A 26,424-nucleotide genomic window follows, 5' to 3' on the forward strand; every position below is an offset into this window, starting at 1 on the left:
TATGTCAACTACTATGAAAAGTGTTGAAAGAAATTACAGCACTCTGTATAATACCTGAGTTGACTTTCAGAGATTTCATCAACATCAGGGGTCACTTAAAAATGCTTGAAACATATGTATGTATATGAAGCTGTTTGGAAATTGAGACTTTGTGAACTTTGTAAACAAAAGCATCCTGCACCCAAATGATTCCACTGTAACACAGTCTTAGTAAGGGCGGACAACTCAGAAACCTTCCAGATGAACCGCAGGCTTTCTATCCTGGTATATGAAACATTCTCATCTCATTTTCTGACTGTAGTTTCCACCGCTGTCCCACCAAATACACGCTATGCATGTGTGTACATGAAGAATTATTTCATTCTCTTCATAAACACCTTCCACTTTCCCACCTCTGTGCATTTACTGACATCGACTCTTCTGACAAGAGTCCTTTTCATCTGTCTAAACATGACCATGCTTATATGTTCAAATGCTGGAAATAATTTCTTCCTCATCTGAACCTTCATGCTGCTTAAGGTGTCCTTCTCTGCTGGCACTTTCACTGTCTTTGTTAATTACCATTATTGTGCCTCTTCTTCCCTAGTTAGACTTTTTGAAAGAAGGGATTATACCGTATTTGTCTTTCATTTGATTGCTGCAGTATTTTTCAAACCAAAGGATGTATTCTTGGAGTCTGTGCTTTAGAAAATTTTTAACTTTGTTCACTTCCATAGTGATTTTTAAAAGTAACATAAGCATGATTTGGACCATTTGGATAACCAACTTAATCCTGAAACTTGCCAAGCAATTTCAGGACTCACTTTTGTTTGCATTTACGATCAATGTTTGGGACCAATAATGAATGAGCTATGGTCTATAAATGGTGGACAAGCAAGAGGTAAAGAACAAATGACCTGCTGTATGAATAAAAGTTTTTCAGCAAGTCAAAGAGAAGTGGTGGGAGAATTGAATCTTCCCCATCGCATAGAGTAGTGTGCGTGCCGCATTCAAAGGAACCTGTGTAGTCATGAGCCAGAACCATGTTTATCTGCTATTTAGTGGAGCAGATGTGGATTTCTTTGGTTTCCAGTTTTGATTGTATTTAATTTGTATTCATTCTTCCATTAAATATTTATTGTTTGGTTTTTATGATTGTGTGTGAGCTTTAGGATAGAGTTTATGCCTACTTTGGTCTGCATGAATTTAAAAAATAGTAATTTAAATCAATCCTAGGTGTAGCAGATATGTAGGGTGAACGAGTCTACAGATCTAATGTACAATGTGAGGACTACAGGATGATAAAATTGTGAGATTCGTGCTAAATGAGATTTTAAATGCTCTTGCCACAAACAAAAAAATGGGTAACTGGGTTAAATAATGGATATGTTAATTTGCTATACTATAGTAACCTTCTTACTATCTATACGTATCCCATAACATTTTGTATTGCTGAAATATACACAATAAAATTTATTTCTAAAAAATCCTAGAGGTGTGTAAGAATGATTCTCTTTATTTTTTTAAAAAAATAAAAGTACCTTATTCATTTTTAGCAACACTAAAAATTGATTGAGATATTTGTTACCCTCTACCCACTAACAGCTCAAACTTAGCTTCATGGTACATCTGTATTTGCTAAAGGCATGGCCGGTTGTGTAGACACAGATGGTGATGCCCCAGCTATAAACGCTCATTGCTTTGTTGATCTCTGCAGTTTGCTTTCAGCATGTAAGAGCTGCACCTGGGTCCACAAAACAAAACAAAACCTTTTGTTTGCTTGGTAAATTGTTCCCAGTTCATAAAAGAATAATACTAGTAAGACAAACCCAATAAGCTATATATATATATATATATATATATATATATGTACACACACACACAGACACACATATATATATATTTAAAGGGCCAGGCAGCTGCTGAACCCCCACACTTTCTCCTGCTCACGGTTCACAGGGAACATGTTCTTCAGAGGAAGAACCTGGATTTGGTTCTACATCAGGACCAGCATCATTCTAGGAAGTAAACTAGATAGCCCAGAGCTACATGAGAAAAATCTTTGTTATCAGCTTAACAGATTTACATGCAGCTTTAAGGAAGCAGAAAATTACTGTCGTGCCCAAGGAGGACACCTTGCTCATACTTGGAACAAGGAAGTTCAAGATTTCCTCTGGAACTTTCTGGACGAAGGAGAGAAGTGGTGGATTGGGGAAAACTTTAAGCCAAGAAAGCATCATGAAGACAACCACCCAGGTAAGGCTCTGGGAGTCAGTGTTTAGGAAGGAAACTCCCGGCCGGGCGCGGTGGCTCACGCCTGTAATCCTAGCACTCTGGGAGGCCGAGGCGGGTGGATTGCTCAAGGTCAGGAGTTCGAGACCAGCCTGAGCGAGACCCCGTCTCTACTAAAAATAGAAAGACATTATATGGACAACTAAAAATCTATATAGAAAAAATTAGCCGGGCATAGTGGCGCATGCCTGTAGTCCCAGCTACTCGGGAGGCTGAGGCAGTAGGATCGCTTAAGCCGAGGAGTCTGAGGTTGCTGTGAGCTAAGCTGACGCCACGGCACTCACTCTAGCCTGGGCAACAAAGTGAGACTCTGTCTCAACAAAAAAAAAAAAAAAAAAAAAAAGGAAGGAAACTCCCTTACATTTTATTTTGGGACAGGAGAAAGAAAACAATTTTAATCTTTCTGCGTTTGTATACAGAAAAATCAGTCACTTTACTTCGTTACCGTAATTCCTCTAAAATATTTTCATGCGCTACAGCCTTCGATTTGTCTGCAGCAAAGGTGATGAGATTTTTCTCAGAGCCTATCTAAAGTTAACTTACCTAACATTACACTAAAAATTGTGCTACATTCTAAAGAGGGACATTTTTTATGGTCTTTTTTCCCCCCTAGCAAACATCTCTTTGTTGTTCTGGGCTCCAAGTTTCCTAATGCAAAAACTAGGGAAACGATTACCTATTTTCTTTCTTACGTAGTAGATTCAAAGTTATGTGCCATAATCTTGAAGTTTTAGGAAAAAACCTCCAAGGCATTATTATATCCTCCTCATCCTCATGAACATGTAGGTAAGTTAATATTAAGCCTCGTGGTAAAGAACACATACGATAAAATAAACAATCTATAATATGTAGGTGGGCATCCTGAATTTTCATTTATTGGAAGCCAGCCAAACTTGGTTTGCATATTTTTTTTAAACGTCTGACTTTTAAGTATGAAGCTCATCTGGATCTGGTGTCCTCTCAGCAGATGTCACAGCCTCAGCCCATCCACTAAAGCCCTTTGGCTGCACCTACCTGTCCAGAAACTTGACTCAAATCTCATCCAAAGAGGACACGTGCTTACTGGAATATTATTTCATTTGCCAGACTGGTAAGTAATTAAGTTCGGTGCTACCAAGGACCCAAACTTTTAAAAGTGATTCTGAATAAGAACCATGTGTTGGGAGTATTAGTTAGTCTGTGAGTGACATACCAGAGGGCGGATGTGGGGATTCTGATTTTCCTGATATTAATCAGAATGAGAAACTGTGTTCATCTGGAGTGACCGACTGTATGCATCCCACGCTGGTAGTTGGAAAAGAGTCGTGCCTTGATGTTCCCCTTGTGTTTTGACTTGGGCGGAGTGCGGGAGAAAGTGTATTGGTGACCCTCGTGTTCCACGTGTACACCCCTAATCCATTCAGCACTTGGGCTTTAGAGGGATAGGGGAAAGCTAAGGAAGAAAGGAGAATACGGTGTAGGAAAACAAGAAGACAAAAGTGAGGAGGTTGTTAGCAGATCAAGGTTCGCTTCCTCAGAAGTAGCAGATCAAGATTAAGCTACGTGGGTATGTATTTGTGTATGTGTGGTTGCTGTTATTGTTGTTTTTTTAATTAAGCAATGTTTCTCCTGGTGATGCTTCTGCTTTCAGACTTACATAAAACACTTATTCTCAGCTCAGTGAATTCTCAGAGACCTTATGATGTCTCAGACTGTCTAGGTAGAAATTTTGTTTCACCTTTTAAAACATCACAAATACGTTCTTACTAAAATATGAAGCATGTGTAGGTAACTAAAACGAGATACATTGCAGTCTTTCTCCTATTTGAAAATAACATGACTGTCTATGCAGATAATTCCCAGGAATCTACAAATCGCCTGGAACTAATAAATAAGTCCAGCAAGGTCACACGGTGCAACATAAACATACAAAAACAACTTGTGTACTTGCAATGAGGATGTAGACAGCAAGATTTAAAATACTGTTTGCAATTTTCCCCCAAAATGAAATAGATTTAAACATAAAAAAAAACATGTATAGGATTTGTATGCTAAAAACTACAAAATGCTGATGAAAGAAATTGATTGATTGAAAGTGAATGAAAGAACATTTCAATAAAAGAAGGTTTGTGTTCGATTGGAAGACTCAGTATAGTAAAGATGTCAGTTCTCCCCAAACTGATATATAAGCTTAACAGAATTTCTATAAGAATTTTGATAGATATAGACAAGATTATTCTAAAATATACATAGAAAGTAAAATAACCTAGAATAGCAAAAAAAAAAAAAATTTGGAAAAAGAACAAAGAGGAGGCAATGATTTACCTGGTTTTAAGACTTACATAGCTACAATAATCAAGACTGTGACATTAGAGGAATGGATAGATAAATGGAACAGAATAGAGAGCCCAGAAAAAGACCCACACAAATATGCCCAACTGATTTTTTAAAAAGGGGGCAAAGGCAAATCAAATGAAGAAAAGACAACCTTTTCAACAACTGGTACTGAAACAATTGAACATCCACAGAACAATAAACCTTGACCTAAGTTTCCCATTTTATAAGAAACCAACAGAAAATGGATCATGGACTTAAGTGCAAAATTTAAACTTACCAAATTTTTAGGGAAAAAAAGACAAAATCTTTGGGATTAAAGGATCTGCAAGGAGTTCTGAGTCTTGACATCAAAAGTACAATTCATAAAAGGAAAAATTGATAAAGTAGACCTCAAAAATTTTTAAACTTTTGCTTTGAAGAAGGATCCTATTAAAATGAAAGATAAAGCATGTACTAGAGAAAATATTTGCAAACCACGTATCAGACAAAGAACTCGTATCCATCCTCTCCCAGGGAAGTCACAGGAGGGGAAAAAAAAAAAAAAAAAAGAACTTGTATCCAGAATGTATAAATAACTCTCGGCTGGCAGAGGTCCTAGCACTTTGGGAGGCTGAGGCAGGAGCATTGCTGGAGCACAGAAGTTTGAAGTTGCAGTGAGGTATGATGATGCCTCTGCTCTCTACCCAGGGTGACAGAGCAAGATTCTGTCTAAATAAATAAATAGATAGATAGAAAAGTGACCCTGATGTAAGTATACACATCACTTACCCAGTAGTCTTGCCAAAGAATAGAGAAACACAAATTAAAAATAAACTGAGATACTGTTTTCCACCTAGCAGATTGGCATAAATCCACAAACTGAACACATACTGTTGGTCAGGCTGCAAGGAAATAGGTACTCTCAGAAATTGCTAATGAGATTGCAATAAAATATCTCTGTGGAGGGGAATTGAGCAATCTCTAGCAAAATTACACACACATGTACTATCTGACCCAGCAATCTGCTCCCAAAGTTATGCTGACAAAAATACAAAAAGACACATGCACAAGACGATTAATTGTAGCTCCCTTTGTAATAGCGAAAAAGGAGAAACAACCCACAAGCCCATCAAGAGGAAACTGGTTGCAAAAAAAAAAAAAAAAATTAAAATTAAAAAGTAATGACAATCTCTACATACCACAATGGGATTATTTCTATGATACATTTTTTTAGTGGTTAAAAAAGGCGCAGAACAATGTAGTATATAGTATGCTACTTTAAGAAAGGGAGGCCGGGCGCGGTGGCTCACGCCTGTAATCCTAGCACTCTGGGAGGCCGAGGTGGGCGGATCGTTTGAGCTCAGGAGTTCGAGACCAGCCTGAGCAAGAGCGAGACCCCATCTCTACTAAAAATAGAAAGAAATTATATGGACAGCTAAAAAAATATATATAGAGAAAAAATTAGCCGGGCATGGTGGTGCATGCCTGTAGTCCCAGCTACTCGGGAGGCTGAGACAGGAGGATCGCTTGAGCTCAGGAGTTTGAGGTTGCTGTGAGTTAGGCTGACGCCACAGTACTCACTCTAGCCTGGGCAACAGAGTGAGACTCTGTCTCAAAAAAGAAAAAAAAAAAGAAAAAAAAGAAAGGGAGATACTATGAATATATTTGCTTACATACATGGACATACATGTAATAGAAGAACAAATAAAAGCTAATGAAAATAGTTATCTATAGGGGAGAGGGGGAATGGGCAGAGAGAATACAGATGGAAATTCGACCTTTCTGAACATACTTTGTTTTATAGTTTTGATGTTGGAACTCTGTAAAAGTTTTACATAATGATTTGCGAAGGTTTGAATGTGTCCCTTCCAAAATTCAGGTGTTGCCAGTATTAAGTGACAGTATTAAGAGGTGGGGCCCTAAGAGGTGATTAGGCCATGCGGGCTCCTCCCTCGTGAACGGGACCAGGTGTCCTTATAAAAGGGCTTGATTGGGGGGGGCGGGGGGGGGCTAGGCTTTCTATTGCCCTCCCCCTCCCGGGGATGTGACGTTCCTCTCTCCGAAGGATGAGTGAGACGCCAAATGCCAGGGCCTTCACCTCGGCCTTCCAGCCTCCAGAACTGTGAGAAAATAGATTTCTGTTCTTCGTAAATTACCCACTTTGTGGTATTGTTATAGCAGCGTACAGAGTGGACTAAGACAATTATAAAACAAATTTAAATCAAAATTTCTAAAAGCAATTCCTAAAAATAGAAAGGAGAGGAGGAATTGGAGCCTGGCAGGTTTGGACAATGTTTTAAGGTAATTTTGCTCAAGAGCAGGAAAGAACGGGAGCAGTAATTCTTGAGGCCAATATGGATTGGGTTTTTTTTTTAAGGCAGGAAGAAGAACATGCTGGAATGATGCGCTTGATCTGAGCTACTGCACAGCTAGAAGGGTGTACTCTGGGGAGGCATACAAAGATTTGTAGTATTTTTTTTTTTTTTTTGAGACAGAGTCTCACTCTGTTGCCCGGGCTAGAGTACTGTGGCATCAGCCTAGCTCACAGCAACCTCAAACTCCTGGGCTTAAGCGATCCTACTGCCTCAGCCTCCCGGGTAGCTGGGACTACAGGCATGCGCCACCATGCCCGGCTAATTTTTTCTGTATATATTTTTAGTTGTCCATATAATTTCTATTTTTTTAGTAGAAACGGGGGTCTCGCTCTTGCTCAGGCTGGTCTCAAACTCCTGAGCTCAAACGATCCGCCCACCTCGGCCTCCCGGAGTGCTAGGATTGCAGGCATGAGCCACCGCGCCCGGCCAGACTTGTAATATTAACAACATGAGAGGAGGCAGTGTCTGCAGGACAGGTGTGGGTGGGTGGCTAGATTTGGTGGTGGGAGTCATGGAAGGACTCTCTAAATTGCTTCAATTTTCTCCTCGAGTTAAAAGGCAAGGTTATCACCTGGCCCGAGAATGAGGCTAAGGGAGGCTCCTAGTTGTTGGATGTTGGGTAGAGAGAAGGAAGTGGGAGAGAGTCACCCAGGAGAGTGGAAGAGTGAATAGACTTGAGATTAATGTGATTATCAGGCCAAGTGAAGGCAGGATCCCGAATTCAAGTTAAGATATAGTCAACGTGGTTATGTGACTGTCTCCAGCCACGTGAGACAGCGTGTAGGAGAAAGTCTTGTGCATGTATGCAAAGAGGCATGTGCAAGAATGTGGTTGCCCACTTCTGAACTCTTCTATTTCTAGCAATGAGAGTTACAGAATACAAAGAAGAATATTACACGCAGTATGTAATTTATTAAAATGAACTTAATTCTGTCTTCTCAGTGTTGACTCAATTGGTGGACCTAATTTGAGATGTCGAATAGTATAAGGCAATGTAACTCCTCCAGCGCAAAAGAGCTACTTCAGAATGCTTGTATTATTGTTTTAAAAAATTGGATAGTAATGATTGATTTGTATTTTCCTGATTATCATAGATGTGCATGGAATGGTTATAGACTTAAAACTAGAGCTATAACCTATACATTAACTTTTGTATTGGCCTCCAAATAGATTCCTTTCCAGATCAAGATGCCAGTCATGAAAGAAATGAAAATAATTCCACTTTACTCGAGAGACCCAAGAAGAAAAAAAGAGAAGGTGCGATACCAAGAAACGACAAGAACCCAGGTAATGTGCTGGTCCTCTAGTGACCTTAACATCAGTGAAGTCAATTCCTGCTTAAAAAGTGCACAGGACTAAATTAATGCAGAAACATGTCATAACATGCACCCAATAAATATTTGTTGCATTCTATTGTGGCTAATCTTACTGTTGCAATCTTTGGTTTCTTTCGTTTTTTATGCTTATTGATAACCCTTTGGCCATCTTCTTTTCACAAATGCCCAAATAAATTTTGTGGGTTTTCTTCACCCACAGATTTTCCATCAAAAAAGAGAAAAGTTGTGTTAAAGTCCTTGTAAAGTCTTTCAAATTATAATGTTCTCCTTTAAAAAAAATTTGGGGAAGATGCGTTAGCCTGAACTGATCTCAGTGAACATCAGTGCATGGCTGGTTATAGAGATCACCTGACAGAAAGGGTAAAAAAAAGAGAGAAATTTAAAGTGGATCTAGTGATTATTCCTCGGGCATGACCTCACAGCTGCAAGTGTTGGATGTGCTCGTCCACAAGCCCTTTAAATACCACTTAAAAGAACAATGTAGAAAGTAGTGTTGTTTAGAGACATGAATACATACCTAAAGAACAAATATAAAATCCAAGTTTTCTGACTGGTTTGTAAATGTGTACTTGTGAGTTGGGGGGAAAATGTTTGATAGCCTTAGGTGGAAGTAAAGATATATTTTAGAAAACTGGTAAATTTTTCAAAAAGTTCTGATTATAGTTAAAGCAATGACGTTGAAGATGCACGTGCAAAGTTTGAGTTAAAATATGTCATGAAATGTGAGTTTCATGAGAGCAATGTTTCTAAATTAATATGACTTCAGATAACGTGATTTTTAAATATGCTTTTGTAAAACGAAGTTACTGAATCAAGTAACTAGACATTTGACTATTTGACCTATATCCTTCAAGTTTATATAACTAAGCTTGTATCCAAATTTTTTTAATCTCCTTATTGGGAAAAGAACAGATTGCCTCATGGCGGGGGGGGGGGGGGGGGGGATGCCTAATATGTATGTATGGTCCTTTAAAATTTTTTGTCATTTCAAGTGTCTCTATTAAATTCCATGTAGATGGATCGAATTTTATCTACTCCAGGAATCTTTATTTTCTTGTAGTAGCATTTATCACATTTAGGATATCTTGATAGCAAATATCATTTCTTACCTTCTGATTCTCATGTTTTCTTGCTACTTTGTTCTGTCTTTGCTTGAAACTTTTGTTCTTCAGTATTCTTTTTATTTGTTTGAGACAGTCCCACTCTGTTGCCCAGGCCAGTGTGCAGTGGCATCATCATAGCTCACTGCAGCCTCAAACTCCTGGGCTCAAGTGATCCTCCTGCCTCAGCCTCCCAAGTAGCTGGGACTACAAGCTCACGCCACCACACCAGGCTGATATTTTTCTATTTTTGGTAGAGACGGGATCTCCTTGCTCAGGCTGATCTCAAACTCCTGAACTCAATCAGTTCTCCTGCCTCAGCCTCCCAGAGTGCTAGGATTACAGGTGTGAGCCACCACACCTGACCTCAATATTCTTTTAATTGTTTACCTTTAAGGAGTTGTTCTTTTCAAAAACATATTCTAATACCTATGTTTCCTAATTGTCAGGCTGGAAGATGAAACATTCTCTTTGGAGACCCCCTCATCTGATTAAGGGAGTGTAGCACGTGTCAGTTTTTCCCTTCTATGTGCTTCTGCCCAAGGTTCTGTTAATATGTGGTTTTTATTTGGGCTATTATTTTAAATTATTCTCTTCATATTATGTAACTTCTCTCGAGAATGCTTTTTTATTGAAACAGATTTCAAACACTAATTTAGAACTCATTTCTACTTTAAGGTTTTGTATTTATCACCCATCATTTTATACCATAACTTTCCTTTTCTTGAATTCTTAAATTTGCCTCATATCTGTTCCAACTGTCTTTTCAAGAAGGATCTGTTGGTGGAAATATTTTGGGGAACTCCTGAATAGTCAAAAGAGGTCTTTCTCCTCCCTTCCCAGGGAACCATATTTTAGCATTTTAGCATTTACTCATTAAAATACTGGATCAGCTGCCAAAGGCCAAAACAGTAGTTAAACAGGAGAGTAGCTCATTTCTCTTTAACATACAGTCCAAAGGGGCAGTCCAGGGCTGACAGGTGGGACCCAAGCTCGCTCTTCCTTGTTCTGCTATCATCCATGTGTAACTTCTATCTTGTGGTCTAAAAAAGCTGCGTTAGCCGCCTCCCCGAAGTTCACATTCCAGCAAATGAGAAGAGAGGAGAAAATAGAGGGCCTGACCTTTTTTTTTTTAAGGGCACAGCCTGGAAATTATACATACAACTTCTGCTTGTATCCATTAGCCAGGGCCTGATCACGTGGCCACACACGGCTGCTAGGAAGTCTGGGAAATGTAGTTCTTCGTGGAGTCCTTAACTGGGATATCAGGTTCTTATGTTAATAGAAGGAAGAGGACATAGTGGAGAATAAGTGGCAGTCTCTGCAGTGAAAATGATACATTATTATATGGTCATAGTCTTCCCTTCAAAACATAGTAGACATTTTCCCCTTGTCCTTGGGCTTTTAATACCATGGTGAAAAAAACTAAGGCTAGTTTTTTGGTTTACAGGCAGCCTTTTCTTCCCCCCATCAGATTACTTGTAGAATTTTTTGTAATCCAGACATTTTCTTAGTACGTATCCAGGTTACCTTTCCCTGATTTTGGCTAGAAGGTAATGTTATCTATATCCATCTTTTCTGGCTGAAGAAAGTTATTTTCTACCCGTTTATCACTTCGGTTTCATTTGCTCTGGTTTTGTCCTTGAGCAGTAGCAGGTGTTGATGTGCTGCCCAGCTGGTTTCTGTTCTCCGTATCTTTCCTGTCATCCCTTTAAATGAAAAGAATGGTTTTGTACTTAGCAGCCTTCCTGTTGCAGGGTGAGAGAACTCTTCACGTTCATCCTCCACGTCACCAACTTGATTTCTCCACATCAGTTCTGTTCTGTGTCAACTCCAATGTGGATTTTAATGTTCAGGTGGCGTTTTTAGTTTTCTTGAAATCCTTTCATAGAATTTATTTCTCTCTCAATCTATCTCACTGTGGTGCATTTTCGCTTTAGTTGGTTATCCTTAAGATTTTCTGTTCCGGCCAGGTGTAGGGGCTCATGCCTGTAATCCTAGCGCTCTGGGAGGCCGAGGTGGGAAAATAACTTGAGCTCAGGAGTTCGAGACCACCCTGAGCAAGAGTGAGGCCCCCCCCCCCCCATCTCTACTAAAAATAGAAAAAATTAGCCGGGCAACTAAAAAAAATTAGCCAGGCATGGTGATACACGCCTGTAGTCCCAGCTTCTCGGGAGGCTGAGGCAGGAGCATTGCTTGAGCCCAGGAGTTTGAGGTTGCTGTGATGCTAGGCTGATGCCACGGCACTCTAGCCCGGGCAACAGAGTGAGACTCTGTCTCAAAAAAAAAAAAAAAAATTCTGTTAAGGATGTATTAAACAGCTTTCTGAAATTTTTTTCCTGGGTTTTGCTGTGGATAATTTCCAGCAGTGTGCTTTCCTCTGAGTCCTCTGGATTCAGTTCCCCTGCTCCCTTTGGGGGTTTTTTTGGGTTTTGTTTTTTTCTTTCAAGGCAAGATCTGTCCAAATGCAATGTTTGTCAGTGGACCAAGAAATTGGATCACTTTAATGCAGCAGGCTGTCAGCGTATTTAATGGTCAGAACCCCTTTCCATATCTACAGCCAAAGTGCAGGGTCAGTGCCCTGTGCCCAGCAAGCTGCCCATCTAATGACCCTCATCTGAGCTGACCTTTTCCCTAATGTCCGTGGCCTGGTTCCCTAGTGCTCTGAGCCCGTGCCCGTGAAGAACTACAACTCCTAGCAGCGGTGGCTTTCCTGACACTCAGGTCTCCCTGGGACTCCACCCTCGGTCCCCTTCCCTGGTGCTCTCCTTGGGGGGCCGTACTGGTGGGGCCCCCAGTAAGTCACAGAATCCGTCACACCCTTGCCACCTCCCGTTCTCTTGCCTGCCTAGTTGTTGTCTATCATGACCAGGGGCCTCCTGGGTTTGGAAAACGGCATGAGTTGGAGACGCCACTGAGAACAAAGGCGACTACAGTGCTTGTGCTTATCTCCCAGAATGGGATTAGGGAAGAAGAAAAAAATGCTGCCCACGTTTCTGCCCGGTGGAGGCCCTGAGTGTCTGAGTCAAGTTCCTTCCTACCCAAACTGACCAGGCCGTCTTCCACACGGGGAAAGACGAGAGGCAAGCTCCGTAGGTCTTCAGCGTCCATTGCATCCACATCTTCCTTTGTGTCAGTTCTTCTTGTTAAAGAAAGACATTATTCTGATGCTCTTTAAAACAGGAAGACTTTATTCAGGACAGTTGTGGTTAAGTGTCAAGACCACTGCACTAGAGCAGAGAGACCGAGCTCAACTCCAGACTCAAGGACAGGTGGGGATTCACAGCCGAGGAGCAGGCTGGGGGTGGGGTGGGAGGCTGGGTGGAAACCACTAAGAGGAGAAATCGAGGCTGGGGCGTTCTTGCCGAGGGCAGGCCAGGGTGATCAGGTATCGAGGTGGGACGGGGGGGAGGAAGGATTCTCTCTAAACGGACTTAGCAGGATTCTTGCTAAAATTGGACCATGCAGGTCTGGCAAGGACAGGACCAAGGTCAAGACCTAGTTGAGAAAGAAGGCTTAGAGAAGCCTGACTAGAATTCGGTTAAAGAGAGAGTCTTAGTTACTCCCAAATGCTAGCATTAGGCTGTCGGTCAGTCATGGTTTATAGTAAAGTGACTTTTCATCTTTTTCTCTATTCATGAATATCGTAGAAAAAAGTGAGATTTATGTAAGCTGTAGTTGTAAGCTATTTGGAACTAATAAAACTATTAAAAACCCAACTCTGGGCCGGGTGCAGTGGCTCATTCCTGTAATCCCGGCACTTGGGAGGCTGAGGCGAGAGGATCAGCTGAGGCCGGGAGTTCTTCACAGTTAAGGGAAAATCAGCTCTGGAACTCGAGTCTTTCGACTCAGCTTCCAGTTTATTTATTCAACCCTCTGTCATTTTTGCCGTGTTAGACATGACGTCTGATCAGAAGAGCGTCCCAGAACTGTGTCCTCCCCTCGCAGAACTACCTGCCATGGTTTTGCTGCTAAATATGCACGTCAGTCCTATGAACAACAGAGGGAATGTTACAAGAAAAGATACAGGGCGAAGTAGCCTTGCTATAGCTGGGTACATTTTAATAGGTTTTAAAAGCTCATGCCTTGAAGGAAGTCAACCTAAGCTTAATAGCAAACAGAGTTAACGCACAGATATTGTTGCCGCCCGGCCGGGTTCATTTGCCGCTGCCCAAGCAGCAGCCAGTATGCTGAGTCAGCAGGGTTGACAGCAGAGGCAGTCTTTATTCTGCATAGCACTAGGCGGGGAAACGGGAGAAATTTCTCAAATCCACCTCCCCAACAACTTGGGAGAGGGGGTTTTTAGGGATAGTTTGACAGGCAAGGGATTAGGCAGTTAGGTTTGTTAATTGGGGCAGACTCCTAGGGATGTAGAAATCATCTCTTGTTGCTCCAGTCCCTGGGGTGATAATTGCAGTTGAGTTGGTTTCCTGGTATGGGTTGTTGGTCTGGGTGGGCCGTTCGATCCACTGGAGTGCGGGGCCTATAAGATACCTTAAAAACTACCTTTAGGTTTCGAATAGGTGATGTTATCTATGGAGAAAGGTAAGAATCTTTATGGACACCAGCTATGGGGAGAAGTTAAGAATCTTTACAACCACCGGCTGCGTGGCTCTGCAGTGTGAATTACAGGGGGACAGTTACCAATTATCGTTATTTTTTAGCTAGGTCTGTGCATTATTTTTAGCTAGGCCCTTACTATGTTCTCACCTTGCATCCCGTTACAGAAGGGCGGTGTCGTAGGGCCTTCAGGTCATGAGTTTCCTACTGGAAAATGTGGAAAGAGAAAGCAATAACAGTAATCTGGTAAAAATTCTGTAAATGATCATTTTCCAAATGATTGATTAACTAATAAAGAGCTCCTCTTTGGTTAAAATTATGAGGCAGATAATTCTGCAGTAATATTTACATACTGGTAGCTTTATGATTTATTTAATGTTTATTTTTTTGTACAGAGGTCTTTGAACAGTAAACAAATGCATTAGACATTAATGATTCATAATGTTTCAGCTCCAGAAATCTTGTTTGTTTACAGATTTATCAACGGTGGGAAATACTCACTTTGGATTCCTGCGTAAAACAATTCACATTGTTTCTAGCTACAAATAAGACATCCTCAGATAAAATAGTAAATATTTCTGTCCTAGACTTTTATTTCAGCTTAATCTGCTTTCTTTTTCCCATAGGAGTTCATCATTACCCCGCATGTCACCGTCCCCATCGCGCTCAACGTGTAAGTACCTATTACCTTCACGATACACATCTTGGATTATCAGTCTCTTTGTCATAACTGGTAGATCCTGCCAGAACTCTCTTCTGTCTCATAGAGAGTTCTGGGTATAATTTTCTAATTATGAAAGTACTTAAGTGCAGGAGAGAATTGGGTTTGATGGGTGCTTTATTAAAGAAAATTTTAAAGCCTATCCTTGGCTTTCATGTTGGTATAATTATCATTTATTTGTAGGTTGGTTATTCCTTGCTTTATTCCAAAAAGGACTTGTGGCATCTTACAAAAATATATAGAATGCAATAAAATGTAAAAGCCAAAAAGAAAAGGAGAGAAATCAGAGAGAAAGGAAAATAAAGGCAGGAGCTGTCTGCATAATCTATAAAATTTCACCTTAAGAAAATTTCTCAGCCTTCTTGCCTTTGTGTCCTACATAGAAACCCTTTAGTGGATGCTTAAATGTAGATTTATATTTATTTGATGTTAACTGCCAAATAATGTTAATGTTAACTGCAAAAATAAGTATTCCTAGCAGTATAATAGAGAACAAGGACGAAGTAAAAATTCCTCAAATCAGTCTTCTCCAAGCTGTGTTGTGCAGAATAACCAGCAGTAGCCCTTGGAACTGAAGGAGTTAAAAATACCCCTCTGGCATATGTAAGTTACAGACACTTGGAAAAACAGTAGGTGCAAAAAGATCTCTCTGACCTTTGTGCTATTTATTAAAAGCAAGAGATAAAAATTCCCAAGTGAAATATACAACATCCTTATCCTCAAGGACAACAAGTCAAGACAGAATTCTATCTCAAAATAACTCTTTTAAGCCTCCTCACATAATTTACTTTTTCACAACTTACCACTCTTTGTCCAACTCAATATATGAGTTACTGACTCTGCTTCTTTGGGGTCCTCATTTCTTTATGAGGGCTCTTATGCCACATTAAACTTGTATTAAATAAATTTGTGCCCTTTTCTCCTGTTAAACTATCTTCTGTCCGTTTCATTCTCGGGCCCAGACGGGACCTCAAGAGGATGGAGATAGAGTTTTGCCACCCCTACAAATTATCACCAAAAGGGAAGAAAACAAAGATTTTTGACTACAGGACTTCTCAGAGCCTTTCCTGTGTCCCAAATCTAACTAAGCCCTCCTCAACGGTGTCAACACTGTCACACCTTGGTCCAAGGTACCACTATCATCTCCCATCCAAACTTTTGCTTTTGCCTCCTGCTGATCTCTGGGCTTCTACTGTGGCCCCCTTTTCTGTTCTCCTGACAGAATGGTTGAGCCTTTAACACAGAAGTCAGTTCATGCCACTGGTCTGCAAGGCCCCCAGTGTCTTCCCATCTCATTCAAAGGCAAGTTCATACTCCCTTCAGTTGCCTGACACTTGACACCCCCCCCCCCCAGGATCTTTCCTATCCGCCTCCTACCACCTTTGCTCATCTAGCCTCCTTGGTCTTCCTCAAACAAACCCAGCAGGCTGTGGCCTCAGGGCCTTTGCACTCCTCAAATGCTCTTCTCTAATACATTGGCAGAGCTCCCTGTCTCCCTTTATTCTACTCACAGCAAAAATGTCTCCTTACCTCTGCATACCCTATCCAAAACACACCCTTTCTCTCCATCTGCTTACCCTTATTTTTTTCTTTGCACTTATTCAATGCATGATGTAATTTATCTGCCTCCACCACCAGCACGGAAGCTCCACAAGGGGAGAAACTTGGCTCATTTTGTTCACTGTTATTTTTGACCCCAAATAAGTGACAGAGGCAAAGATCTCAATCAGCAGAGGTTTATTAAGCCAAAGTTGAGGATGCGCCTGGGAAGAAATACACATCAGAGACAAATCTGTGGCTATTTTTCTGAAGGGGAATTTGAAAGTTTCAGTAAAGGAGAGTAGGACAAACAGAAAGGGAAAGAAAAAAGTGGGTGATAGGAGTAGTGAGACAAAATGGTTACATTCTTGTGAGACCCAGGAAAATACACATACTACATAAGACAAGGTAAATGTTAAAGAGAAAAAGGGAGTGAAGGAAGCATCAATTACGTAGATGTCCCTGGGTGGGTGGAAGAATGTTCCATCCTGTCTTGTCTCTGTTCTACACCTGTGAAGATAAACTTGTAATTCATTATTAGGGTAACATTGAAGAGACTTGAGTTTTAGGAGGTAGATGCAGCCTACAGACCTAAAGTTACAATTTGCATGTCCTTCCTTGCATATAGGCGGCCATTAAAAATCCCTCAAAAAAATTTCCTTATTGAATGAATTGTGGGGCCAGACCTTCCCTGGTGCCTGAGGTCTTGACCTTCCCTTGTGCATAAGAAGTGGCAGGGGGCGGGGGTCCTGAGATTTTTATTTTCTTTTGCACTGTATTCCAAGTTGTCAGGAACATGGCTTAGCACCTCATAGATGTTTTAGGGTTTTGTTTTTGTTGTTCTAACTTACCAAGTCTAGCAATAAACAGCTTATATTACAGATGTTTAATTTATTGAATGATTGATGGTAAATACACTAATGAAAATTGTGAATCTTAAAGAGATAATACAGTGTGCAGCTTTCTCAAAGCTGTTTGAGCATCACTGGCTCTTTTGACAGAATTGCCTATTATCTCACGGGACGTGGGCATTTCAGAGCAATCTGGGAAATGCTGTCTTAATTATTCACTATTTGGTAAGATCAGATTCAGCCTTTTCCTTTACATATTTTTATCTTTTAATTCAAGCCCCTATGTTACCCCATCCGCCCCTTCCCTTCAATACAACCGGAAGTCACATCACCGATATTATCAGTCGCGTCCGTGCCAACCAGCCAGCCTCTCCCTGCGACCACAGAGCTCACCAGGCCTGGCGCACGTGCTGGAAAATCTCGGGTAGAAACGACTTCAAGAGCAAAGGAGGACTCGCACCTGGATGTCTTCACCATTCAGCCGCAAGCATCATTTCAGAACGCGTCTGTCACGCCTCCTGGAAAATCTCTGGCGGAAATGACTTCAAGCCCAAAGGAGGACTCACAGTCGGATGTCTTCACTTACCTACAAGCATCGTTTCAGAATGCGTCTGACCAGGTAAACACGGGAAACCGAAGTCACCACTGAGTAGCCCTGTGACACTGGAAAAGCACTTTTATTCTTTCCTTCTATTACGGTGATGTTTCAAAAACAGTGGCGATAAGAATGAGCCTGGCTTATACTTTCACCTGCTAGAAGAACGATACGTAGGAATGCCTTGACGGACTGGCATATGTCCCAGTTAAAAACTAAACCAAACAAAGGTCATGAAAATATTCCACAGTGGGTTACATGCCCGTGTCAGTATTTAATGACTTTAGTATTTAATGCCATTGTCCACCACGCTGCAGGCAGGGAAGAAGCTTTGCTCACCTGCTCTGCTTTTTCAGCAGCCGCAAACCATTCTGCACAACAAGCCCTCCTCCTCCTCTGCATTTTCCTTTCACCTCGTTTCCTTTCTCCCACACGCAAAAAAAGGCAAAGCCATTTGGACAATGTTAACTAAAGAAAATCATCCTGCTTCCCCCCCCCACTTTGTTTTTTTTTTTTTTTTTTAATTAACAAAAACAGTTTGTATGCAATCTAACATGTCCCTGCTAAAACAGATTGCTGTTTACTCGGGATCTGTTCGCAGTGCTTATGGAAGTTAGATGTTCCATATGGGCTAAGCAGTTTACGGGAAAAAAACCTGACCTATGGTAGTTTAAACAAAGAGTGTTTTTTCCCTTAAAGAGAAGTCTGAAGTATAGACTATCCAGGAGTCTATGGAACAATTATTAGAAATACAAAGAGAATTTAGCATTGTTGCTGAATACCACATCAGTATGCTAAAGCTGATTGTATTTTTACATATCAGCGACAATCAGTTTGAAAATTAAATTTAAAAAAATATCATAGCAAGTGCCTAGGATTCAGTGTAACCAAAAATGTGCAAAATTTCTCTGGAGACAACTATATAACTTAATGAAGATACATTGTTTAAAAGACTAGATAAATGGGGGGATCTACCATGATTCAGCCCAGGTTACAAGTTCTGTTCTAACGTGTCCGATAAGGCCCCTCAGTGACCTTCCTGGCCGCAGCTAGAATGGCATCAAGCCCTGGCCGCTGTTGGCAAGTGTGTGCTTGGGTGCAAACTCTATATCTCATCCATATCTTCACACCTGCTTACTTACAGCTCAGTCCCACAGTATAAAACCAAAATTGGGTGCTCCTCAATTCTAAGATCACTTTATAAATGACTTGACCTCTCACAAACCCCTTGAATCAGGAATCACCCTATCGGACTGCGTGGTTCCCAAGGGCAGGGATCATGGCTGACTTTAACTGCTCTAGCACCTGGCAGTACACACTGGGCATTTAATAAAGGTTTTTCGAATATGCGATTGGATTAAGCTATAAATGAGCTGTTCTCTAGACATGGACCTAGTAGTTGGTGTCCACAGAGCCTCTGGGGGTTGGACGTCCAGTTCAAAAACAGCAGCCTCTTAAGCGCTGGGATCACCTCCGGTTTGCCCAGCTTGTTTTTTCAGGGAGGTTTTCTGCCTCCCACCTGCTGTGTGGTCTTTCACTTGGTTCCCTCTTGAACACAAACTCTTGCATGGAGGAAACGAAACACCATGGGAAACCTGAGGGCAAAAGATACTTCTGAATAGAAAAGTTTGTTTCTGTTGTTTTGATTTCCCGGTTTCCCTCACCTTTGATCATGCTCTTTGACTTACAGGTACTCCTGTCATCTTATTCCCATACTCATTTGCCCTTGGACTGTAATCATTGTATAACCTTGTTACTTGTTTTGTGTACTGTATGGAAGAAGTGAAAATAAATTCTGTGCATTTGCAGAAGAGCTTCTGAAAGTAACTGTTTCAGAGAGCCTGTGCTTCCTAGAGCTTAATGTTACCAAAAGTCAACTCTGGTTGGGACAATGTCTCAAACTGTTGAAGTCTGATGATTATATGCAAGCAATTTTGACCAAGTTCTTTGTTTCCAATAGGTCATAGATGACGTAGCTGGGAAATACAGCAGAGCGGTTTATGGTTTGCAAGCTCATGACAAGCTACAGCAAGCTTGCGAGGTCCTCCAGGCGCTGACAGCCTTTGCCCCACGGTGTTCTAAGCCAGCTCACGTAAGCAGAGGATGATCAGGAGGGAGCCAGACAGAAAAAGGGGAAAAGTGAAAAAGAGAATCTGGAGAGTGTGCCCTGTGCAGGATTTGTGGAGCCTGAATTTAAACATTAGCAAGTACATTTGTATCTTTAAAGATTGTGAATAAGTTGATCAGTAGTGACATCCTTGGACACGCTGTGTTTATGTTGATTTGTTTATTTATCAGGTTTACTGCCTTTCAGATGCATTTGTTAGAAGAAATAATGGGAGACGAAATAGATCTACTCCTGGTGGTGGATAGAGTAGTACAGCCTGGAAACAGGCATCAAAAATCAGCATGGTCGTGATCCTTGGATTTGTTGTAGCCACGTTTACCAAGGTCACTTGCCCCGGATTGTTCATGCCTAGGGAGTAGAAGGGCTTCTTACACATAGGCAAAGGAAGGTGGTCAGATTAGTGGGAATTGTAATTTTCTCTTTCCCATTTTCTATATTTTTGAATATTCTGCAATAAGCATGTAAATGTAATCTGTTTTGGTTTCCTTGGGCTTTTTAATGACAGAAATAATGCGTATCATTTAAAAAGTCAGAACAAAAGCGTACACAGTAAAAAGCTAGCGCCCTCACCATCTCTGTCCTTGCCAATCCTACTCTCCAGATGCAACTGCTGTTTTCAGTTTGTTGTTAACTTGCTGCACATAACTTTCTAGGCTTTCTTCTGTGCGTACATAAGCTCTTTTTTGGTTTTGGGGTTTTGTTTTTTTTTCTTAATAAAAATAGGGCCAAGGTATACAACTTTTTTGGAGCCTTGATTTTTTTTCTTAAACTTAGTACCTTGTCATGGACATTTTTTCATGTCAGTACATATAAATGGACTCAATGTTCATTTAGATGTTTTTCATTTGTTTACTTCGACAAACAGCATGTCCATGAACACCCTTGTACCTGTATCTTTGAGCACATACACAAATACTTCTGTGGGATACAATGCTAAAAGTAGGACTGGTGGGCTTTTAAATTTTTAATAGATACAACAAAAATCCCTCTTAAAGGGCACCGTTTGGCCAGGTGCAATAGCTCACACCTGTAATCCAAGCACTCTGGGAGGCTGAGGTGGGAGGGTCGCTTGAGCTCAGGAGTTCGAAACCAGCCTGAGCAAGAGCGAGACCCCATCTCCACTAAAAATAGAAAAAATTATCCGGGTGTGGTCATGTGCACCTGTAGTCCCAGCTACTCAAGAGACTGAGGCAGGAAGATCACTTGAGCCCAGGAGTTTGAGGCTGCCATGAGCTAGGCTAACACCATGGCACTCTAGCCGGGGCAACAGAGTGAGACTCTGTCTCAAAAAAAAAAAAAAAGGTACCATTTTACATTCCCACCAACCAGTTCTCCACCGTCTCACTTTTGCCAATTTCAAAAGCAAGAAAAGAAAAGATAGAAAAGGTGAAGGGGCATTTGGTTGATTACTAAGGAGGCTGAGCATCATTTTATATATTTATTGACCTTTTTATTTCTGTTTTGAATTGTTTCTTGTCCTTCATTCTCCTCCCCACATTGGGTTGTCTTTTGCTTACTTGTTTGAGCTTTATTTATTATGAATGTTAACCTTTTCTATATACATTGCACATACTTTCTCTTAATTTTAACATTGTTTACTATGTCTTTTATTTTTCAGAAGTTTTTAATAAATGTAACTGTGAGAATAAAATTTCAAAACAAAAATAGTAGTACCTACAGTGACTATTTCAGTAAATACCTGTCAATTTGCCTAACCTTTCTTATTTGATCTTTTTCATGAGAACGACCTACGTTGAAAGAGAATTGGTGTTTTCTGTTCCATTTAGAATTTCTCTTTGTTCTGTGTTTTAAATCTATCTTGAATGCTTTCGATCAAAAGATATATCAAAATAGACTAGATATAAGCGGACGGTCTACTCAGCGTTTGGGGCAGCATTGCCCGTTTCCTCAGCACTCCTTTTCTTACCTGAGTTTTGTTGGCTAGACATTTGGTATACTTACCACTCCAAAGAGTTATCAGCTTTTTGAATGGCATGAAATCTGAATCCTCCCCTATAGGTAACATGAAATAATATATTTTCCTTCCTTGCCAAATTGTAATGTTGCTTTTTGTAACAATGCATTTAAAATGTGTAAAGAATATTGAACTGCTAAAAAGAACACAAATGGAAAACCATCATAACCAGTTCAGAGACGTGCGTTTGCTTCCTGATACTCCCAGGTCAGTGTCATCGATTCTCTTATTTACCTGAGTGAGCAGTTACTGAAGATCCTGTTTCGGAAAAACAGCAGTCTGGGCTTCAGATTCCCTGTGACTGCCTGTCTCTTCCACTCCCTCAACAGCGCCATGGAAGCTGGTGAGGAAAGTTCGCAGAACTCCGAGCAGGATGCTGAGCAGGTAGGTACACTTAGACCCAAGTGGCCAACTCTGTTTAGAAACGTTTTAATCTTGAAAGGTCCAGCCTCTCCCTAGACCTTCAAAGAGCATCCAGCTGAGCTGTGCACTGCGGAAGAAACCACTCTGCCAAGCCTCTCGGGGGCTCCCTCTCCTCCATACCAGGGAACTGAGACTACCTAGTGCTGTGGTACCAAGTGAAAAGGACTTAGCAAAGTGTTGGTACATAGTAAACACACAGTAAATCATATTTGCTAGTCACATGAGAATATGTTCAACATCATTAGTAAACTCTAAGTCGAAACCAAAATGGGATACCAGTGTACACCCCAAAAAGGCAGACAATAACGAGTATTGGCAAGGATGCAGAGAAATCTCAATCCTTATACATTTATGCATTGTAAAATGATACAGCTGCTTTGGAAAGCAGTTGGGCAGTTCTTCAAAATGTTAAAAATAGGCCGGGCGCGGTGGCTCACGCCTGTAATCCTAGCACTCTGGGAGGCCGAGGTGGGCGGATCGTTTGAGCTCAGGAGTTCGAGACCAGCCTGAGCAAGAGCGAGACCCCATCTCTACTAAAAATAGAAAGAAATTATATGGACAGCTAAAAATATATATAGAAAAAATTAGCCGGGCATGGTGGCGCATGCCTGTAGTCCCAGCTACTCGGGAGGCTGAGACAGGAGGATCGCTTGAGCTCAGGAGTTTGAGGTTGCTGTGAGCTAGGCTAACGCCACGGCACTCACTCTAGCCTGGGCAACAGAGTGAGACTCTGTCTCAAAAAAAAAGAAAAAAAATGTTAAAAATAGAATTGCCATGTAACCTAGCGATTCTGCTCCTTGGTATACACCCAAGAGAATTGAAAACATATGTCCATTCAAAAACTTGTATGCTCGTGTTCATAGCAGCATTGTCCAGATAGCTAAATAGCCAAAGAGCAGAAACAACCCAAATGTCCATGATCTGATCAGTGGATAAATAAAATGTGTTGTATCCATATGATGGAATATTATTCAGCAACAAAAAAAAATGAAGTACTGATACATGCTCCAACATGAATGAACTTTGAAAACATTATGCCAGATGAAAGAAGCCAGTCACAAAAGACCGTATGTTGTGATTCATTTATATGCAACATCCAGAAGAGGCAAATTTATAGATAGAGAAAATAGATTAGTGGTTATCTAGGAACAGGAAGAGTAGGGATGGGGGAATGGAGAAGGACTACTAGTGGATGTCGAGTTTATTTTAGGGGGAGGATGGATCCTAAAATTAGATTATGGTGATGACTGCACAACCCTGTGAATATATTTTTAGCTGTCCATATAATTTCTTTCTATTTTTAGTAGAGATGGGATTCTCACTCTTGCTCGGGCAGGTCTCGAACTCTTGAGCTCAAACAATCCGCCTGCCTCGGCCTCCCAGAGTGCTAAGATTACAGGTGTGAGCCACCGCACCCAGCCTGCCCTGTGCATATACTAAAAAACATTGACTTACATACTCTCAGTGGGCAAGTTGTATATGTGAAATTTATCTTAAAGCTGCCTTTTAAAAAAGAAAAAAAACGTATCATGAGCAGGTCTAGAACAGTTACATAATGGGGCAGAGGAACACTTCCTTGGCTGGCTCTCTTAGTTGATAAAAAGGATGCTAAGTCTTTAGCCAGACTGCAGGTACTTCATGTGGGGTTCCAGGGTCTTCTCCTTTGAATGTCTCTTTTCATTACATCACTGACAAACCTTCCACCCTTCTGAAACCGTTATTTCACTAGCACAGTACATGGAGGTTATATGTCACATGGCGTTTCCCTCTAAATGCAGGTAGAAGACATGCTAGAAATGTCCTTGGTGGCGCTTGGGAACATCCAGGAAGCATTTCTACAGGAGAACCAGTTTCCTGCATCTCCAGTGACCTTGACCTCTTCCATTGCCACTCTGATGCTGAGCAGGTTAACATAGGAGGAAAGAAGGGGGGAGAGTTTCATTTTAAGTTTTTGACCTTTAGAGAACATACAAAAACGGATTTCCATTTTAACTTCTTTTTCAGTAGCCACAACATATCAACTTTGCCTCTGAGCTCTTATACTCTGGGTCACCCGGCACCTGTGAGGTTATGCTTTCCATCGGCTGCGGCTTTGGAGGAACTCTTGAATGAACACCCAGAAGTGAATGTCCAAGTGAGTGTGAAATTGATTCCGGTCAGAATGAAAATGGGATTGGATGGCCAGGGAGGCATTTGGGTGAAAGGAATGTACCATGAAATGTTATGTAAGCTGACCGGACCACATGAGAGAGGTTTTGTGGCAACGGTTTTTATTTTACACTGGCAGGGAGAAAAGTTGAGAGCATTAGACAGGTTTCTGGATTTAACTAAGCTGCTGTGTTGTGGATTGAAATGATCTCAGCTCTTCACTATTTATGCAAAGCTGGGAATATCTCAATAATTACTGAGTTGGTATACCAACCTGGTCATGGCCATGCATTGTATTTCTTTCAGCATTACCTGACAAACACAAATAGCATTGCTGCCTTACTCCCTAATAAAACACAATCCTCCATGTACAAAGATGAAAAAAAAAAAATTCTAAGAGTCCCCAATATAATATGATTTGTCTTTAATTATTCCTCGTAGATGTCATAGTACAAAATCTTATTTCATTTGAGATATTAGCAGGGGGAAAATCCCAACATTTACTTTATGATATCTGATACCTTGTAACCTATCACAGGGTCACTTATAAATATTTCAGCAATTGATGAAACTGGACTTTTCTTTGTCTCTAGGTGGCAGGACTAGCTTTAAATCCCTTCAAGGATTTTGGTGACGGAAACATTGTCGGGAGCATCGGAAGTGTGAAACTAAGCTCTAATCATACATTGCTCCAAGTCCGTGATTTAATGGAAGACATTGAGGTAGGAATTGATTCTCAGGGAATAAAATAGAAGGGCATAGTCCATCCTGGAGAGTAGGACGGAAGGATGCAACGACTCGCAGGAAGTCGTTTCAGATTGATGGTAGTGCCGTTAGTTAGTTATGACCATCTTTGGGAATTTTTACAAAAAGATTCCTTACCCTTAGAAAAAGATGTTTTAGGTCTTAGACCATATACTCTCCCTTAACCCTTGGAAGTATGTTACCTACTAATATTCAAAGAGGAAGACTAGAAAGTGTCACAACTTTATCAATATAAAGGAAATTGAAAGGCATTGATGGATGGACCATCTTAAACTTGAAGAGTGACTGTCTCCTATTCTAGATCATTCTCTGGAGAAATGTGAGCATGGAAACCCATCCCATCAGCCTCAACACAAGCACGGACCGTTTTGTCATCACAGTGAACATCACCTCTTTGGAGAAAACGCTGATAGTGAGCATAGAGCCTGAAAGTCCCCTGGTAATGACACTCTACCTGGGCTTCCAGTATCAGCCTAACCACACGCACTTCCACCTGAACGTCACCCTTCCAAAGGATCAGGTGTGGCAGAAAGGTAAAACCCCAATCAGACATTGGAAACATACCTTGAAATGCATTTCTTTCTTTTCTAAACTTTTCATTTTGAGATAATTGTAGGTTCACATGCAATTGTAAGAAATAGCTCATATACCATTAATCCAGTTTCCCCTAATGGTAACGTCCTTCATGATTATAGTACAATATCACAACCAGGAAATGACAATGATATATATAATATATCAACTTTATTCAGATTTCACCAGGTTTACGAGCATTCATTTCTCTGTGTGTGTATTTGGTTCTGTGTAATTTTAACACATGTAGATACATGTGACCATGAAATGCATTTGAAAAAAGTATGAGGGCCAGGCGCAGTGGCTCATGTTGCTAATCTGAGCACTCTGGGAGGCTGAGAAAACTACATTGTAGTTTAGAAAAGCTAAAGAAACACTACATTGTAGTTTAGAAAAGCTAAGAATTGGAGACATTACTGGTTAAAAATTTCTAAGGTACACAAATAGTGCCTACATATACGTGATCAAAACCAACAGGCATTTTTCCAATTCAGAATGTGCTCTCGGTGGTTCTTGCTGATCTTGGCAATAATAATGTGTCATTTAAAGGTGGAAGGGGCCTGAGAGATCTTTTGTCTGAAAGACAAGACTCCTTGTTTGAAAGATGAGGAAACTGAGGCCTAGAGAGATTGGGTGACTTGCCTTAGCCCTTAAGCAGCCACCTGGTGACAGAGCTGGGCCTGGCATCGAGCCCCGGACATGCGGTGCAGGACTCTTCCTGGAACTGCATTATTCCTACCCTTGCTTCGCCCTTGGGTTTCTTTTATT

The 26,424-nt window shown here is 40.9% G+C and overlaps 1 protein-coding gene across 1 annotated transcript in view; it reads left to right on the forward strand.

Moving 5' to 3' along the window:
• Positions 1-1,943: 1,943 nt before the first annotated feature.
• Positions 1,944-26,424, forward strand: part of PKD1L3 (polycystin 1 like 3, transient receptor potential channel interacting) — a 56,493-nt gene continuing 32,012 nt past the window's right edge. Inside the window, 12 exon segments of the mRNA XM_069456409.1 lie at positions 1,944-2,235; positions 3,236-3,361; positions 8,112-8,228; positions 11,829-11,950; positions 17,327-17,456; positions 17,538-17,668; positions 19,605-19,736; positions 21,955-22,131; positions 23,949-24,076; positions 24,178-24,304; positions 24,912-25,040; positions 25,385-25,616. Coding sequence (XP_069312510.1) covers positions 1,944-2,235; positions 3,236-3,361; positions 8,112-8,228; positions 11,829-11,950; positions 17,327-17,456; positions 17,538-17,668; positions 19,605-19,736; positions 21,955-22,131; positions 23,949-24,076; positions 24,178-24,304; positions 24,912-25,040; positions 25,385-25,616 — 1,843 coding nt within the window.

Source organism: Eulemur rufifrons, chromosome 23, assembly GCF_041146395.1.
Source record: "Eulemur rufifrons isolate Redbay chromosome 23, OSU_ERuf_1, whole genome shotgun sequence".
Taxonomy (NCBI): Eukaryota; Metazoa; Chordata; class Mammalia; order Primates; family Lemuridae; genus Eulemur; species Eulemur rufifrons.